Source organism: Crocodylus siamensis, chromosome 1, assembly GCF_052110815.1.
Source record: "Crocodylus siamensis isolate JL-2025a chromosome 1, ASM5211081v1, whole genome shotgun sequence".
Taxonomy (NCBI): domain Eukaryota; kingdom Metazoa; phylum Chordata; order Crocodylia; family Crocodylidae; genus Crocodylus; species Crocodylus siamensis.
Window position 1 is genome coordinate 99,536,433 of NC_143395.1, and position 19,129 is coordinate 99,555,561.

At 42.2% G+C, this 19,129-nt stretch overlaps 1 protein-coding gene across 1 annotated transcript in view; it reads right to left on the reverse strand.

Moving 5' to 3' along the window:
- Positions 1 to 6,224: 6,224 nt before the first annotated feature.
- The window catches only part of TBC1D32 (TBC1 domain family member 32), a 163,443-nt gene continuing 150,538 nt past the window's right edge, over positions 6,225 to 19,129 (reverse strand). The window contains exon 34 of the mRNA XM_090038703.1: positions 6,225 to 9,009. Coding sequence (XP_089894829.1) covers positions 8,890 to 9,009 — 120 coding nt within the window. The 3' untranslated portion in view covers positions 6,225 to 8,889. The remainder of the gene's footprint in view (positions 9,010 to 19,129) is intronic.

The following is a 19,129-nucleotide window of genomic DNA, read 5'->3' on the forward strand; positions in this document are numbered from 1 at the left end:
ACCCCAAAATTTGTCATAGCCCCACCATTCCCCCCACCCAAATGCTGCCACTCACCCCAGCCCCTGCTGGGAAGAGCCCAGTGCAGCCTTATCCCCAGCCCACAGCAGCAGCCCTCCTTGCCCCACGCAGATCTGGGGGCACACATTCCACATGCCGTCCCAGGCTGTAAACAGTGGCGAAAGCCCCCCTCATGCTCCCTGGATGAGCCATGGCTCCGTCCTGTGCCCCACCTTGCCCCAGCCCCAGCCCCAGCCCCAGCCCCTGCTCCAGCCTCAGTCCCTCCCTCTCTGTGGGGAACTTGATCTGCCCCACCATGCCTCTTCCTTCCCCCCTTCCCTTTCCACCACAACAGACTTACCAGTTGGACACAGCTCTCCAAACTGGCAGGCTGTGCTCCTCACCACCTATGTGATGTGCTGCAGCTGTGTGCATGGACTGGGCATTTATCAGCCAAATTATTGACCACATCAAACAAAAAAAGCCGATTTCCTATATAGTCAATTTTCTTTATATCAGTACTGATCTGATACTGGACAGATGTATCAGTGCACTTCTAATATATACCATTTTTTAAAAAGTGACAGGCTGTTTTAATTGCTGATCAATAAATTGTGTTGGAAATCAGATTCAAGAATTCATATTCAAGTTGTCCCGTCTGAGTGTGACAATGGAAGAGTAAGTTAATGAAATCAATTAAAGGGTTCCTGTGTAGCTGTCACATTATTTACCTTGACCTAGAACCTCTGTCTTTTTATTAAGCATTTCTTTCATTCAAAGGCAGGCTTGTTCTGTCTTCCTTTTTGAGTCTTTTTTGATGATAGTACCAAGCCCATGGGAATTTAAGGAAGCATGGAAATTTGAGGTTTGGTGAGGAGAATATTAGTCAAAGGCTGTTTCCACCTCTTTTTACCTCCCTGGACCTCTCTCTCTGTTAGTCTTCTGGCTTTTAGATCAAGACCTCGGTCTCTTATTAAAATCCCATTGAAGTCCACCAGGCTTCCTTTCACTGGCTTTTTACAGCTCTGGACTGAGTCTGGAAGAAATAACTCTGTTTTGTTTTTGTCTGTTTGGGTTTTTTTATGGCAGATATTTTGTCAGAAAAGATAGACAAATTATTGCTGAGTTCTGTAACTTATTATTTATTTGTTTGCTTTCTTTGCTGTCCCAGATGGACTCTGATTATAATTTGGAAAACTTAACTTTATTCCTCAGGAGTAGTGAAAAGCTTAGGATCCATGCAGAATAGGGAGATCCACTTGAAAAAATTACCTCTGTGTTTCTTGGGACAATGAACTGGCTATTAAAAATGTTGTGAAATAAAAATAGAAATGCAGTGAAATTTTACTGTCTGAAATTACAGGGGCACAATCAAAATAAGAATCATGTTCACAAGGTGGATTAGCAATGTGGAAATTAGTATGTTGCTGCTGCATTAGAATGGAGAAGATGGAGGCAGAACACAACAAAAACTGTGTGGAGGGTTTCAATGACTTTTTTCCTTAGGGGTGCACTGATAGAGATTTTTGGGCTGATACCAATAGCCAATTTTTAAGGAGGCATATTGGCTAATACTGATCTGATTTCTAATACCAGCCTGGCAGCTTGGAGAGCTGCATGCAGCTGGTAAGTCTGGTGTGGTGGAAGAGAAGGGGTGAGGGAAGGGGTGGGGGGCAGATCAAGGCCCCCACAATGGGGGAGGAGTGGAGTTGGGGCTGGGGCAGGGGCTTGGGCAAGCGCTGCTCAACTGGGGCACAGTGGGCATGGTACAGAGCCATGGCTTATCCGGGGGGCACGGAGCATTGGGGGAAGCTCCCACCGCTGCATGCAGCTTGTCCAGGAGCTGCTCATCCAGCACTCACCCACTTGTCTGGTGGCTCCTGTTACTGCTCCTGCCACTTGTCCAGGAGGGCATGGGGAGGTGTGCCCCCAGATCTGCACAGGGAGGCTGGGCTGTGTGGGGCTCTTCCTGGCCTACCCTGCCCCAGGCAGATCTGGGGCACATGCCCCCCCACCCATGCCCTCCTAAATGAGCAGTGGGAGCAGCAGTAGGAACCTCCTGATGAGTGGGTGAGCACCGGGCAAGTGGATCCCAGACTAGTGGTGCACAGCAGTGAGTCAGCCCCCTCCCCGTCCTGCACCCCCTGGATGAGCCGTGGCTCTGTCCCCAACCTGTCTCACCCTGGCTGGGCAGTGCTTGCTCCAGCCCCACTCCTCCCTCACCATAGGGACCTTGATCTGCCCCCCATGCCCCTCCTCCCCTCCCCTCCCCTTCCACCACACTAGACTTACTAGCTCCATGCAGCTCTGCAAGCTGCCAGGCTGTGCTCCTTGCTGTCTATGTGCTGTGCTGAGGCTACACACATGTATAAGGCATTTATTGGCCAAATTATCACATCAGGCCCATTTCTGATATGAAGAATTTCTGTGCAGCCCTCATGGGGCAAATCCAGATGAATGCAGACCCAGCTGTAGCACCTCACACTGCACACACCACACATGCTGGGATTTCCTGCATTGCTACTTTGCAGCATGGGAGATGGGGGGAGGGGGGTTGATCCTGGGGTCAAAAAACCCCACACCTAAAAAGAGTGGATCAGCACACATGGCAGCAGTGCACACTGCCCAAAACCGGATCTTGGGTGGCTGGAGCCATGCTCCAGCTGCTGGCCAGGCTTCCTGCTACAGGATCACTACAGCTGCAGTTCCCAGAGGCCCCCAGGTAAGGCTTCCCCACCCCACTCAGAGCAATGTGTAATGTGCCAGAGTGAACGCCAGGCACGGGCATTCTGCTTCTGTTCGTCCCTGGGGAAATGCATTCCCACTTGTGGGGACTTGCCCAGGGACATAGTTTTAGAGGCAATCCCAGGGCTTGGTCTTAGGGATTCCAGATGCCACAATATCAATGCGCCACAATATCAATGCACAGAACAGCTCTTGGAGAACAGTAGTCATTTTATCTACAGCAACTGTATATTGTAGATTCACTTCCTCCCCACCTAATCTGTCATTTATTCTACAGATCTGAACATTCCTGCAGCTCTTATGCTAGAAATGTTCTCAAAGTGGCTTTCATCTACCTGCCACTGGCAAGCAGAAAATCCTTACGTTGGATTTTATACTCGAACAACCTCAGAAGGAAGAAAATGACCTGTTGGGAAGTGACACTGCATGAAAACCAAAGAGAATTGATGCCCAGTTGCATGATAGAAGGTGGGCATTTATAGAGTATGAAACTAAAAGCCAAGGGGGCTGCCAGAGGGCTGGAATTTTAAAAGAATTAATGAAGGCAAATCCAGCCTTCAGACTGAAGGCAAAGATGGACAAGCAAAACAACCTGTACAGGGAGATGAATATTTTTATTAGTCAAGTCTAGCTGTCCTCAGAGCAGTTTTATTATAAAAGCAATCTACTCCAATCCTTTGTCTAGGATGTTTTCCTCAGAACTGTGCCAAAAGTATTTCTCCACAGTTGCAAACTGATCCAGTGATTAAACAACTGCATTAGGTAGAATTGAAAAATGATTAAATAAAGAGCAATTTCTTCAAGAAAAGGCAAAGGAGGATGCAACTGAAAAATAAAATGCTGATGGCAAATGCTAGATGTTTTCTGTTAGTCTATTACATAAGGCATTCACTAAGCAGTGACCACTCAGATGAGAACTGAGGTCACAAAAATAATCTGTCGAAAGCCCCTATAGTCTTGTACAGCAATCTTACCAAAGTTTCTTATTGCAGAAAGGAACTGTGCTCATTTTAGTGGAAACTATCATAGCTATTATCTGAGCCTTCTTATTTTAGAGAGCATGTATTCAGAATTGAGTATTCATGCCAGGAATAGAGCATACCACCTAGTGCATTTTGTATGTGCACAGGCAGACAAGGCTCTTTGGGTAAATGTAATATCCTTTACTAGACTAACTAAATATCTTCTAGAAGATCAACTGTTGTTTGCAAACTTTTGTCCTTAGACCAACATGGCTCTAACCAACACCTCTGTATAAACATGCATTCACGGGGGCTGCATGGACAGATTCTTAACTGGGGTTAAGAATCACTGTGGCTCTGTGAAATGCTGTGAGATTATTTTAAGGCTGCCACTCAATATTAGTTTAGCACCATGAGGTGGGCAAATAGGAATCCATAGTGTAAAAAAATCTGACCTTTGTGGTCTTGCTGAGCTTTTTGCAACAGAAGAATTGCTGTATTATTTTTCCATAGTTGAAAAATGAGTGAAAGGTAGGAGTTGGCATTTTCCAAGGGGTACCTTGAGTTTAAAAAACTTGAGAACCACTGACTTGGACCACATCCTTTTCTGCCATTCTGAGCACTAATATAACAAATCATGAAATAAGAACAACTTTGACTTTTGAATTCTGTTTGTGGTTTTGAAAATTGACAGGTAGTAAAAAAGTTTCTTGAAATGTCTATCCACACCCAACATTCAGAGTCAGTAAAACTTATCCAAATATTGTAAAGGTTAGGTTTCCAGTATATTTTCTTGATAATTTGATATAGAGTTGACAGACGATATCTGTTTTTGACTTTTTAAATATTTTCATACTGTCTAGCTAAACCCTTTGCTAATTTAGCAGATGATGATGAAAAAAGCTTCCTGTTTGCTAACAACTATTTTCTTATAATTTCATAGAACATAATTTTGATTTCAATACAAATCTATTATTCTGTTAATTATAGTGGGCTGGCTGCAGTGTTCATTGTTGGAACATATCAACTAGCTGCTAATCTTCCTTATTGATTCAACATGTTGCTAGCTATTTTGAACCTTGGCTTCAGAAAGGTGATGGAAATTAATGCACAAAAATATTTGTTTATCTGTCCTCACTAAAATAGGGGCTTGTCACAGGTTTACTTGCAACAGTTACAAATCATTGGAATGCTATATTAAAGGCTCTTGCCTGAGAAGGAAGAACTTTTCAACACGACAAGCATGTGTAATTTGTTAAACCAGGGGGTTTCAACCTTTTTTAAGGAGTGCACCCCTTCTGGTGGATACCCCCTTCCAGATGGGAAGCGGGGTGTGCTGATGCTTGGCAGGATGCAAAGCTGGCAGCGTGTACCAGGCAGGGAAGTGGTGCGTGGAGTTGTGGATGACGGTGGCAGGAGGGGCAGGGAAGCAGCACGTGGTAGCAGCATGGATTGGTGAATTGCAGGTGGGGGGGGGAAACTTGCACGCAGTGGCCGCCACCAGGTGCTGCTTCCCTGTGCTGCCATGAGTACCCCCTGGGGCTGTCCTGAGTACCCCCTGAGGCTGTCCCAAGTACCCCCATAGGTACGCATACTCCCAGTTGAAAGCCCGTGTTAAACCATTTGAATGTACATGTGCTTGTCTTCTGCCTGCACTTAGTGAGCGTTAAGTTGAATGTGGGACACCACCCTCAGCAAGAGCTTGCCATTGATTTCATGAAGTCAAGAAGGTATGGTGGTACCTCAGACTCCCATTATTAATTTGCCCCATTGAAAATTAATCCAAAATATATACAAAGGCCCTTTCTACTTCTTTGTGAAGGGGCAGCTTCCATGTTTAACTTTAAGGATCAGAAACAGCTTTTGTCAGCTAACTCAGAAAAATGTCAAGGAAGGATATATGCGGGGGAAGAGAAGCAACCTTTCAGTAACGGATTTCTTTTATTTCCAGAGTTTGTGGAGAATATAGGGTCCTTTTCTCAAGTATGATTCATTTTGATTTGGTGAATTTTAAGACATGACTATGCTACAGAGCCAATTTTCAACATTTTAAATTAGGAAGCTTGTTTACAATGTTATTTCTTTAAAAAAACAATACTTAGCCATTAGTAAATTCATATTTTTCCATATTTTCCATACTTTTAGCCAGCATGAAAATGATTCAGTCAAAACTGCTGCTGACTCCTGATTGTCTCCAGTTCTTTTTAATGAAAAAGAACACACACAAATGCTCAGAGTTGCAATGTATACCTAAATGACTGTGGCTGAGATCACACTTGCCTTCCTCCTTTGCTCTGCGAAAGGTGCGAACAATTTTGTGAGGCTAGTAAGTTTAAGAAGGAAAGTATATTACTACCTACAATTTAAGCAGTAGTTTGGTGGAGGAAGGAAAACTGGAACAAAATGTAAAATACTGAATCTGGAGTTTACATTTCTAAATTTAATATTAAAGTGTCAGTTTATTATTTGTGTCTGCCTGCAAATGTATAAAGTAAAAAGAAATCTACTCAGTGTTTATCTTTCATAAACATTTATTCATTTCTTGGTCTTTGACAAGTCAACATTTACTAACTGGAATCACGTCTTGTTTTAAGTACAAACAAAAATTATTCTTTAGATATCACTGTTTATTAAAAATTGGTGAATACTAATTGGTGTGCAGTGCAAATATGTATACTAGTAAAAGCACAGATTTAGAGCCATTTCTCTCGTACCACATTGCGCTAAAACTTAACTAAATTCAGTCCTTTTCAGTGAAGAGGAGGAGGAGGAGGAACAGAAACAGGAGACACTAACCTCAGGCAAACTACGGATATAACCTACATGGAGTGGGTCTGTGCTGCAAACTAATGGGTTGATTATAGCTTGGCTAGTGGTATCCATTCTATTTATAACCTAGATATCATGGGTAAGAATAGTAGCTAAATTGCAGCAACACAGACTTGAGCAGAATACACAAATCAAGTTCTTGGAGAGCATGTACTCTGGTTGCTAACCCCTTGAAAGCGTCTCTCTGCTGTGTCTAGGTTTTCACTGCAATAGTTATCTAGGTTAGCTACATTAAAGATAGCATGTGAACCCCTACCCAAAATACAATCACACCTTCATTTTGCTGCACAGACATGTATGTAATCAGTTTCCAGAAGACTGGAACATTGACTGTTGCTAGAGAGTCTATATGAATTCCCCAAAACCGTGGAAGAGCTGAGCGATGTTCTTTTTTGTCTGATATTTGGAGTGGCTGGCAGCATCCTGGATGTAAGCAACTGGGACAGACTATTTCCTTGCTTTACAATTCCATGCAAAATTACCCTTGTCAAGTAATCTTTGGTCTTCAAGGTTGAGATATTTTAAATTGGTAGCAGCTCATAATGGACGATTTGTATATGATCGCTCATACAGCTTCAGTGATATTTATGAGGTTATTTAAAGCACAAGGTACTTCAATTTTAAAAATCAAGGAAAACAAAAAAACCCAATCACATCTGTTTTTAAGTCAAAAGATCTGGAGTATATATAATACGATACAAAATTAAGATCATACAGACTAGCAAGAATTAGCATAGTTTAACATTGTTATCAACCAAGTAATTGTGTATGTAGTCAAATGACTTTTAATGATGAGATAAAACTTGGTCACAGAGCACAGGTTGGATTCAGTGTTCCAAAGTATAAATATTTATCTGCTTCATCTTTCCTTGGATTCCAATCAACAAAGGCACAAAGTAATTTAAAACTATTGTCTTTTTTCCTGTTTTTTTTCAATTATTGTGCTGCAAATTTTTAAAAAAGTAATAAAAGTATAACAAGATTCTTTGCACCAAATGCACTAATTCACCAATATAACAGAGAGAAACTGAAACAAACTTATATTTATTGGGAAACAAATTTGGAAAATGCATTTTGAAAGTAGACTGTGTGCCTTCTGAGCCCCCTTTAGGGGGCCTTTGTTAAGATCATAGCAGTTAGGGTAGCGTACAGTGTACCAAGTGTACTTGCTGAATTTTCTTTATAGATTTATATAGTGTTATAGCAGCACCATAGGGAATACAGTAATAAAATTAGTCCTCTAAACCACAGTTTCTAGGTCTGTTAACTGTTTGAGGTTATCAATGAACAGAATCAGAGTCAGAAAATATCTATAAATATTTGTTTTCAAAATATATTTTGGCATTCATTGGCTATATAACCAAATGATTTGGATGTGTTCATTTTTTAAACTTTTTTGTTGGAAAACAAGGCTCATATGCACTGAAATGCACATTTCAGTATTTTGTAATCAATTGATGTATAAAACCATATATGTATCAATAATTTCAAAACTTAGTGTCAAATACAGCCCCTTTGGTAGACTTCCTGCAGCTGACTCCAGTTCAGGTAAAGAGGTATTCAGCATTGATTCAACTTTTTACCTCAAAACTATCTTTCTTTTTACTGGCGATATATTTTATAGAATGGTAATACATAAGAATCAAGCCAGTTAATAAAACGACTGTCCTGATCAATATATAACATAGTAGCTGTTTGTTCATTTAGGCATTCTGAGACCATACATTACATGTAAAATTATAAAATATACATTTCTGCTTTAGAGGGATTTTAAAAATCAATATGGCTTGATAAGAGTATCAGTCCTTTATTCTGCAAGTGATACGGGGCATTGACCTGCACTGCACATACCTTTTTCTCCTTTCCATTTGAACTGCAAGGTCAGATCAGCTGCATATCGGAAAGCTGCACTGCCTTTGCTCATTCACATAAATACAAGCCACTCAAGTGATTACTCTCAGTTCCACTGTTTAGTGCCAGACCTGTTCAGAATTTAAAAGTTTTAAAAGTAGGATGGTACAAATAGGAGGTGACCAAAATCAAATATCTGAGAACAGTTTCCAGACAACGCAATTAAGGCTCCTAAATAATGTGAGGGCAGACTGAAGCAATCTTCTGTAAAATGAAAACAAGGCTGAATATATATAGCATGGCTGGAAAAATATGTTATTTTTAGGCCATCTTATCTGGAGGATGTCCATTTGTAAACAAAACCTATATTCTGAAAAACCTCATTATTGATTTTACAGTATGCACATTTACAAAGCATGAATTTTTATGTAGACTGATATGTTTTAAAGAGAAGCTGATTGTTTTATAACTAAAACTTGAGAATAAAACACTTGTTCACTTGATTTATGTGCTGTGTACTTTAATGTTTCTCATCTCTCCCAGGAGAACCGGCCTGTAGATTGGCTCCAAACTTTCCATGTACTCTAAGTAATCAGCCACTCGAAATCCATGGAGTGGTTCTTCCTGCACAAATACACAAAAGAATATTATTAGACAAGAAAAGATGCACAATTCCAATTTATCAAATTCTGAGCTTTGAAAGGCTGTTCCTTCTCGTTTTCCTCCCTGTATTAATTTTTTAAACTAGATATTAGTTTTAGAAGTGAAAAATCAGTGCACCAGTTTCAGCCAGGTCTTGTAAATTACACTTTTGCTAATAAACAGTTTATTCAGAGTAAACTCATTGCCGGACTCTTTAAGACAGATTACAACCTAAAGATATCAAGGAATACAAAAATAAGCATCAAATAACTAAAGACAGACACCTACAATGTTTTCCTAAAGGTTTTTAAATTAGCCTTGAGAATCCTAAGTATGTTAATGTACCTATTATATCTGATTAAGTTTTCAGTATAGGCAGAAGAATAGCTAGTATTTCCAAAGTTAATTGTGCATAATGTTAAAAACAACAATATTGGATGCTTCTGCTTCATCGTTATAAACAATGAGCATTCAACAAAACTCATATTCTTTTATTTAAGTCCCACTTTAACAGGAGAAAACTTTATCTTCCAGAGAAAAAGGTAAATGGACCCAATCTTTCCGTGTGAAATTGTGGGGAGGGGGATGCTGGCAGGTGCATCTTCTGCAGAAGGAACCCAGCTTACAGCAGGATTCCACAAGGCAGAAAAGGTAAAACTCTATGCTGTATTTTGCTGCTCCTTTGAGCAGGAACAACTTGTGTGCCCACCATCTGCTGAGTAGCATTACTGCTAATGGCAGCATATGCTATAACAAGCTTATGGGAGCCAGACACTGCTCTTGGGCACATGGTATACATGCTGGTGCATTAACTAGGCATCTCTTCTAACTAATGTTCTCTTGAGCACTATACAGAGCATCTGCATAGCAACTGAAAATGTGCACATCACTATTTGAGAGTTCTTTTATTGGCCTCTTGAGGAGTACAAACCCAGTGGTACAGCTTTGCCCTATATGTTGTCTTTCTGCAAGTGGGAGTAGATGTACTACATTGCCTTGAAGGAAGGAAGGAAGGGACAAGAGCACAGAGGCAGAAGAGTTCTTTCTGGGCTTGCTTAGAAATTGGAATCTGTCTCATTCAATGTGTATGCTTTGTAGGGCATACTTAACAGAAATGATATAGTTTTGTGTGTCATGAACTATTCTGGTTACTGCTTAGTCTGGCTTCAAAACTGGTTGAAGACCTACAACATATTTCACGAAAGGGAGAAAAAGCAGCCAAATTACAAGTACTCACAATAAGACAGAAGAGGAAAATAGGTCCCTGCCTTGTAGCAATACTTGACTTCTGAAATAAAATGGTGCTTGGATAGTAAAAGTCCTTTGCATTCCGTTAAGCAGAAGCTCATCTTAAATTCTTTAAGAAATATATGGCTTAATACTTACTAATTGGTAAACTGCTTCTCAACCTATACTGTGATGTACTTTATGACCTAAGCAGTTTCCAATAGTGTGCTGCTATATCTACATACGAACCCAAATGATCAACATGTTGGCAAGAGGAGACTGTTCATGATCAAAAGAGGTTCCATTCCTGTAACAATTCTTTTCTTTTTCCTTTCCCTATTATACACATTATAATAATCTGAAAAAACAGAAATGGCCTATGTTGATTTGCAGGTGTAGTGAACTAAAGTACCATACTGATTCCATTCTAAGATGACTACCTAACCAATGGGGGGAAAGCTCCTCATCTTAGAATAAAGTACAAAAACTGGGGGGGGGGAGGCCAGGGGAGGAGGGAGGGGAATGGAGAGGGGGGAGCAAGTAGGTGTTGTGGCTTAGGCTCTGGCCCCAACCCAAGTTGAGGCCGTAGCCGCAACTGCTGCACGCTCACCTGCTACTGCCACCTCTGCATCCTCCTCACTTATATCACTCTCCTTCAGCTTCTTATTCTCATCTCTGCCCATGCAGTCTCTGCTTCCCTTCCTACCTCTCTTCCTCCCCACTTACCTTTGCTCTGTGCTGGCAGGCTCCATGCATGCTGAAACCTGAGGCAAAGAACACAGCTCCAGCCTGGTCATAACAATGGTGTGCAGCCTAAATACTTGCTATGGGGCTGGTCTGGGGATGTGCTTTGTGCCCCAGGCTAGAACGGTGATAGAACCTGCCAATATGGAGCAGAGGCAGGGGGGAAGTGGGGAGCAGAGGCTTGGGGGAAGGGAGGGGAGGGGACAAGAGGGGAGGGGAGGCAGGGCAGGCAGGGGGCAGAGATGGCAGGCAGAATTGGCTGCAAGCTGCATGTCTTCCCTGTACCACCTGACCCCCTGTAGCAGTAGGAGGGATGAATTAAAGATGACCCTCCAATAATTACATTCTATACATGGAAAATTACAACAAATTGTACAAATGTTACAAGTAGGGCACATCTAATTAGCTGGGCAATAAACAGTGCATATCTACATGTGTGCCCCTATTAGGCCAGAGTAGATTAATTAATTCCACAGCAGGATAGTACTTGTAAATACAAATACTATCTTACTGTGGAGTTTTTTTACTCCTCAGTACTGCATGTACAGATTTTGCCTCAGCTGGCTGGGGCATGAGGGTGCGTCAGTGCATGAGCTGCCTACCAGGTAGCCCCATGTTAAAGCATTCTTGTGCTCCAGCCAGCCTCTCCACAACACACTGAGCTTGGGTTGGCTGCCCGTCTGGCAGGCTGAACCCCCAGGCCTCCTGCTATCCAGGGCTGCTCCGACCCGACTCAACGTGCTGTGCTCCCGGGCACATGTTCAAATGGTGCACTGAAGATTAATAAATTCCAGAGCAATAAACTCCCTCTGGAGTTAATTGCTGTGCATTAATTTCTTGTGTAGACATGCCTGTATAGCATCTAATTATTAGTTTTCTTAAATTCAAGTAAATATGGTACTCTTGAACTTTATCTGGGTGTATGGATGTAGAAAAGGTAGAAGGAGCTTTCCCTTACCCTGATTCCACCTTGGGCAATTACACTTAAGGAAGTCCTGTTCAATCCTTGAGCCCTGAAGCTGCAAGATACCTGAAAGGAAGCAAGGATATGGCCTTTTCTACCCTAACACCAGTCAGCACAGCCAGCCAATCACAGAGCAATATACTTTAACTTCAGTGACATTGTCCAATGGTAAACAATACTTTCAAAAAACCTCAGGTGCACAAGTTCCTCCCATGCCAAACATAGGCTGGCACTCCAAATCAAGCAGCATGAGACTGATTATGAGTCCCTCATAATTCATGATGTCAAATGTACTGAAACTCCTTGCTCTGAAGCATTTCATAGTGCTGAGCCACATATACAACCACAGTCTTGAAAAAGATGTGTTCCTAGATATGGTGCATTTCCTGAAGACCTCTATTTCAGAGCGACTTGAAGTGAAATTTCTATGGGTGAAGAACCTACATCTTACTTATCATTCCAAAATACTGCTGTACATACTGGGGCTCATACCAGGTTAATGGAAGCCAGTTTTTTTCTTTGATTCTATGATTCATGTCAGAACTTCAGACTGACAACTCTGGGCTAACCACTCTCAAAGAAAAAGCTCTTTCTCTAGATATCTGAATGAAGCTCTTTCTCTAGGTATTTGAATGAACACTTCATTTTCAAAGGAACCACAGCACTTGAAGCTTGGGCATTTTGCTGGATCTCTCCTAGCTAAACTGATGTGTACCTTCTCCTTTCTGTTTTAACTGCTTTAGAATGATGCCTTCTGGCAGATATAATGCAGACAACTACATTAAACAGACTACCAAGTAACTTAAACACATTTGCTTATGAGCAGCATAAGCAAGAATCAGGCATGCCAGATATGGTGCCCTGAACATATATGCAGCAGGTCAGAATACATGACTGCAAACAGCCTCTGGAGTCATTTAGTCCAGACCCCCATGTGCAGCCAACAATTTACTCCAGGATTCTTGAAAATCACCACTTCTGACACCTGCATTCAAATATGAGGCACAAAACCTGAATGCTCTATAACTTGCCATAAATAAAAGCGGGTGATACAAGGGCACTGCCAATGTTGAGTCATTCAAATAGCAGAGACTTTATTGGTTAATATATGCTCCGAGGTTGCTAGGAAGAGGATCATGCCCTATTCTGCAGGGAAAAGAAAAACAACCCCACAATGTCTGCCAATCTAATATAGAGAAAAACATCTTTCTTGATCCCAAACTGGTCAACTGATATTTCTGAGTGGAAGAACTAGACCCCTAGCCAGGAACCAATGAGTTTTCTATTAACTTGTGCATCCCAGTCAATCCCCACCAGTCTTACCTTGTTCTAGTGCTTCAAAGCCTCCTTTCCTATAAGCCAGTAGCATTCATGAGCAGAGGAAAAGTTTTGGCTTTTACAGATGACTAACAGAAAACCTGAATCACCAGATTGACTGATACCTACCCCACTGCAAAAGGCTTGCCACTTTACAATATGGGGTTTGCAAATATTTGATTCCACATATTATGTATTTTGATTGTTGAATCAAAAACTCCCTAACTTATCATACTGTCCCTTCCATAAACTTAACAAGTTCAAGCTTATCAGGTGATTCAGGTTCTTTGCCGACACTGCTTTGCTTGGAAAAGTATTCCCAAACTTCAAAAGGATGATGCTTTAACTTAACTCCTCTTACAGCGAGTTATCATTTAATTTCCAATTTCCAGTAAGTTCATAAGCAGGTTGCAGCCACTTGGTTTTGTCCTAATAGTATTGTAGGCTAAAAGCTCTTCCTCTCCAATGTTTATTCCTCAAATATATCTGTAAAAAGTAACTACATCCCTTCTCAATCTCCATTTTGTTAGATTAAGCAAGCCAAAAATCCTTAATTTTCTTTCCAAAGGTCTCCAATTCCATTAACCATTTTAGTGAGGGGTCAGTAATTTTTCATTGGGGGATGGTAGAATGACTCAGCTCAACTCGGGTCAGAGAAGGGTAGGCATTAGAAGCCAGTTGTTGCTGCCACTTTTCCCTCCACTTAGCTGTGGCAAAAGCCCCTTTTCATCAGCGCCTGTGCCATCCAACTGCAGTGCAACATAAGCAGAGCTCCCCCTCCACTGGAGCCTCAGGCAGTCAACAAGGATGCAACACAGCCCCGCACTGCTGAATGCTGGCCAAGTCTTGGATCTGCAGTCCAGACTGAAAGGCTCCAAGGGCTGGATCTGCCCACAAACCATAGGTTGTCAATCCCTGATCTGAGTGGCCCTTCTTTGTCCCCGTTTTAAATACAAATTAACTTTTTTGAGCTGTGAGTATTCTAAATGAGGTCTTATCAATGCCTTGTATAGTGGTATTGGCACCTCCTTGTCTCTACTGAGTCTACCCTAATTTATTTTAGAATTGCATTAACATTTTTCACAGCTCTGTCATACTGGCAGCTCATGGTCATTCTATGATTGGCCAATACATCCAGGTTCTCCTTTCCTTGGCTGTCTCCAGTTGATGAACCCCCATCTGATAGCCAAAGTCCTTGCTATTGATCCCTATATCCATAGATTTGTATATCATACTATTAAGCGATTGTAGTGCTTCCCATCACAAAATTGTCTAAATCCTCCTGTATATTAATCTAGTCCTTCTCTGTACTGGAAATACCCCCCAAGTTAGTATCATCTGTAAATTTTATAACTTCCCATCTAGTCTATTCTGTAGTTATTAATAAAAATGCTGAACAGGATTGTTCTTGACTTATAGTTGCATCCAAAAAAATGGCCTTTTTACCCAGTTACATGCTAGTGGATAATCAGCAATTATTTAAAAACAAACAATAACAATTCTTTGGTTTTAGAAGGCTTAGGTTCCACAACCAGGGTCCAAGATGGGTACCTTTATATCTGGCAATGGTTTGCATTTATGTTTCTAATGGTTGTACTGTCATGTTTCAATAAAATTAGCATTATTTTCTTTAGCATATTTTAAATTGCTGTGTTTACAAATTGAAAATGTTTAATTATTAGAACTGCAACTATTTTGCAGTACTGTGTTCGATATAGGAAATAAGAATATTTGAATCCTCCTCTTCTTTCCATTAACTACTTGTTTTTTTCATGTTATTGTTCTGAGTCATTCTTAAAGAAAATCTCTCTCTCAGTCTCATCTGGTTCTGAAGACATTACACTTCTGTCTTTGCATTTACATTAGTATCATTAAATGGCAATATTATTCAGCTCCAGCACCCTGCTTAAATACGTTTAAAACACCATTTAATGTTCAACCTGTTGTTTGACCAGTATGTTTTAAGAACTGTTTGATGGCACTGCTGTCAAAATACTTATTATAAATTTTCTGTGGAGGAAGCTTAGCATTAGTCTGCTGCTACCCACACTATCATAAAGACAAAAGATTTGGCATGATAATTTTAAATGAATACATTTTAATTAATGTGTTAGTTTCAATACTTACGTGTTGAATGGCTACTGTAGACAGAAGACAACAGCGTAAGTAAACAGCATGCTTGATAGTTCCTACTTTGCATATAAAAGAAAATATGATCTATTCTGTCATATTATTTTCTCAAATACAGATGCTTCATGGAGTTTATATAGGTTTAATACCTAAAATAGATGTAATCAACTCATAGTTTTCTTGAAACACACATGTTCAAAGTTGAATTTTAACTTGTAACTTCCCCCTCTTACTGTACTGAAAAAAATCACAGAAGAAGAACTGTAAAGGTTCTTGCATACATGTTCACTGTAAAAAACCTGAATATGCATGTTATCATTGGTACAGTGCTACATTTCTTGTCATTCTTATTAACAGGTGTCATTTGCATCATATGTAAATGCAGTTCCTCTGCCATAGATCTGCCATACTGCTCAATGGGTGTACATTTCCTTTTTTTTCACTCCTACCAATTACATTTCCCACATGAAAGGATGATATTTTGTCAGCTATAAATAATTCATCTCACTTTTAACTACCATAATCTAACTCTACTGTCTTCCTTTACCATTCAAATGTAAAATAAATAAAGTTTCCTTTAAAATATGCACATAAAAAGAAGCTACAGGTAACTTTTCCAATCAGTTCCAGGAGACAGTAGCCCTAACTCCTAAAACTGTCGAAACATTTACTTATACTCTTACAGACTTCATTTCAACAATCTGTAAAATCAGAGACAACAAAATGGAGACAAAATGTGACAGGCAATTTTTAAAAGGCAAACACTCTTATTTTCTTGTCTCACTCTATAGCCCCAGCCACTTTCTTCTAATATGCAACTAACTAGAGGCACTATCTTTGAGCCTTGTTGTACTTTGAGCTGCAAACGTGTTGATCAGCTTAGTGCTGGCTTAGAGTTTGGAAGTCACACCTAGCATCTAGAAACCTTCTCTGATTGTTTCCCACCTGCACAACTGTGACTTGCCACCAGAGGCCTGGTGAGCAGGAAAGTCCCTTCCAGACTGTGGGGAAGGGAAGGAGGAAGGAGCTGGGGTCCCTTGACAGCAAAGCTGTGGGATTTGATTTGGTAGGGGGGCTGTACAGGGAGATCATTGCCCACCCATCTCTCGGCACCCATATACTCCAGGCTTGCTATCACACACACCTGGGTGCATCTCCCAGCCACATGCATCCCCCCAGGCTGTTCCTAACACCTGGGCAACTTCAGGCTGAGGTGGGCTCAGCTGCTTCCCTTCCCATTTCCCACCTCCCTCCCTCACCTCTACCCTGCATCCATCCTACTCCCCACCCTCCACTCCTCCCTGGTGCCCCTGGCCCTGGAGGGGGCAGCCCAGCAGTGCACGAGATGAATGGACAAACACTTTGAGCCCTGGGGCAGAGGGAGGCCCAAGCAGCAGCCTTGGGAAGCCATTGGTGGTGGCAGAAGTGGTGGCAGCAATGGGCCCAGGGCTGGGGGCTACGGTGATGGCTTTGGCTGGTGTAAGTTGGCTTCACTCTGCAGCTGGGAGTGGAGTCTGGCTGTAGCTGGCTCCTATACCCACATGGGCAGCAACAAAGCCCTGCATCCACAGCCCATATCCACCCACGGCCTTCCTACCCTAGAGCAGCAGCTTCCCCAGCAGCAGGTTGCCTCCTCACTGCCTCTGGCAGCCACCGGCAGCTCTCACTGTGCTGTAGGTAGATCAGGTGCATGGAGCAAGGCACTGCTGGAGCTGTGGGGCTGCAGCTTGGGGTTTGCCAGAGGCTGGCCAGGTCTGGGGGCTCTATGAAGCTGGCCATGTTCTCCTGTGCTCCCCAGGTCTTGGTGGGGGGAATGGGGGGATAGCACAGGGTGCAGCAGCACCTGCTCATTCAAACAGGCTTAGTGCTGGTGGGGAAAGATGGCCTAGGCTGCCATTCTTGGACTGGAGGGCCTGGAGGCTGAGGGAAATAAAAAAGCTGTGCATCCTGGGCTACTGGAGGACTTCAATTTGGGCAGCACAGCTGTGGGGAGTAGCCACACCTTAATGGAAAAAGAGCTGGGTTGTGCTGATCAGAAATAATCCTGCCAGGGAGTGGCATAATTTTGAGCCACTTAAAGGTGTTAACACGTGGAAAATTTAGGAGTTAGGAGCTCCAGGAGCTGCCCAAAATTAACATGTAACAAGGACTTTTTTCTCCCATGTCTTGACTTCTCCTTTTCTGCCCTCCTACCTTCATCATCTGTCATTCTTTTTCAAAGCATTTAACAAAATGCTTCTTGCTAGGCACTAATTGATGCAGCATCTTAATGCATAATGTTACTACCATCACTGCTAAGCTTGATAAACACTTCTGTGAGAAATAAGGAACAGGGAAAAGAGGTCAGAAGAGCGGGACCGTGCACTAGTAGTGAATTTTTACACTCAAATGAAACTTCTATTTCTCCATAGGTGTATGTTTGATGCTTCAAGATAAGAAAATCACAAACCCTTCACTAACAAGACTCATATTCCATGAAGGGAAACCAATCATGGAAACAGCAAGTGAAGCAGAATCACTTTGGAGTATATAATACTATTTACTTAACGTGAGAATTCCTCAGCTTGGAATACTTCAAAGATTTCATAGACATTAGGGCTGGAAGGGACCTCGGGAGATCATCGAGTCCAGCCCCCTGCCCAAAGGGCAGGAAGTCAGCTGGGGTCATAGGATCCTAGCAACATAAGCATCCAATTTGCTCTTAAAGGTGTTCAATGTAGGTGCTCGGACCACCTCCACTGGCAGACTGTTCCAGACCTTGGGGGCTCAGACAGTAAAGAAATTCTTTCTTATGTCCAGCCTGAAATGGTCTTGCAGTAGTTTATGACCATTCGACCTTGTCATCCCTTGGGGCGCTCTGGTGAACAAACATTCCCCCAGATCCTGGTGGTCACCCCTGATAAACTTATAGGCAGCCATCAGGTGACCCCTGAGCCTGCGCTTTTCCAGGCTAAAAAGTCCCATGGCTCTCAGCCTGTCATCGTAAGGTCTGTTTTCCTGACCTCTGATCATGCACGTGGCTCTTCTCTGGACTCTCTTAAGCTTCTCCCAATCCTTTTTGAATTGTGGAGCCCAAAACTGGACGCAATACTCCAGCTGCGGCCTCACCAAGGCTGAGTACAAGCGGCGAATGACATCCCAGGATTTGCTTGAGAAGCATCTATGGATGCAAGCCAGCGTTTTGGTCGCTTTTGTAGCTGCAGCATCGCACTGCAGGCTCATGTTCATCTTGTGGTCAATCATGACCCCCAAGTCTCTTTCTTCTGTAGTGCTAGCCAGTGTAGCACTGCCGAGCCTATAAGGATGCTGCAAGTTTTTCTTCCCAAGGTGGGGAACCTTGCATTTTTCCATGTTAAACACCATCAGGTTCTTGTCCGCCCATTTGCTGAGCCTGTCCAGGTCAGCCTGGATTACCCGCCTATCTTCTGGTGTGGATGCTTTGCTCCAAAGTTTGGTGTCATCGGCAAACTCGGCCAGTCCACTCCTGACTCCAATGTCCACATCATTAATGAAGATGTTGAACAATATGGGTCCAAGGACAGAGCCTTGAGGGACCTCACTGGTCACAGGACACCATGATGAGTAACTGCCATCAATTACAACCCTCTGGGTCCCACCATGAAGCCAATTTCCCAGCCACTGGATCGTGGTGAACCCAAGGCCACAATTGGCCAGTTTCGCCAAGAGGTGATCATGGGATATCAGATCGAAGGCTTTTTT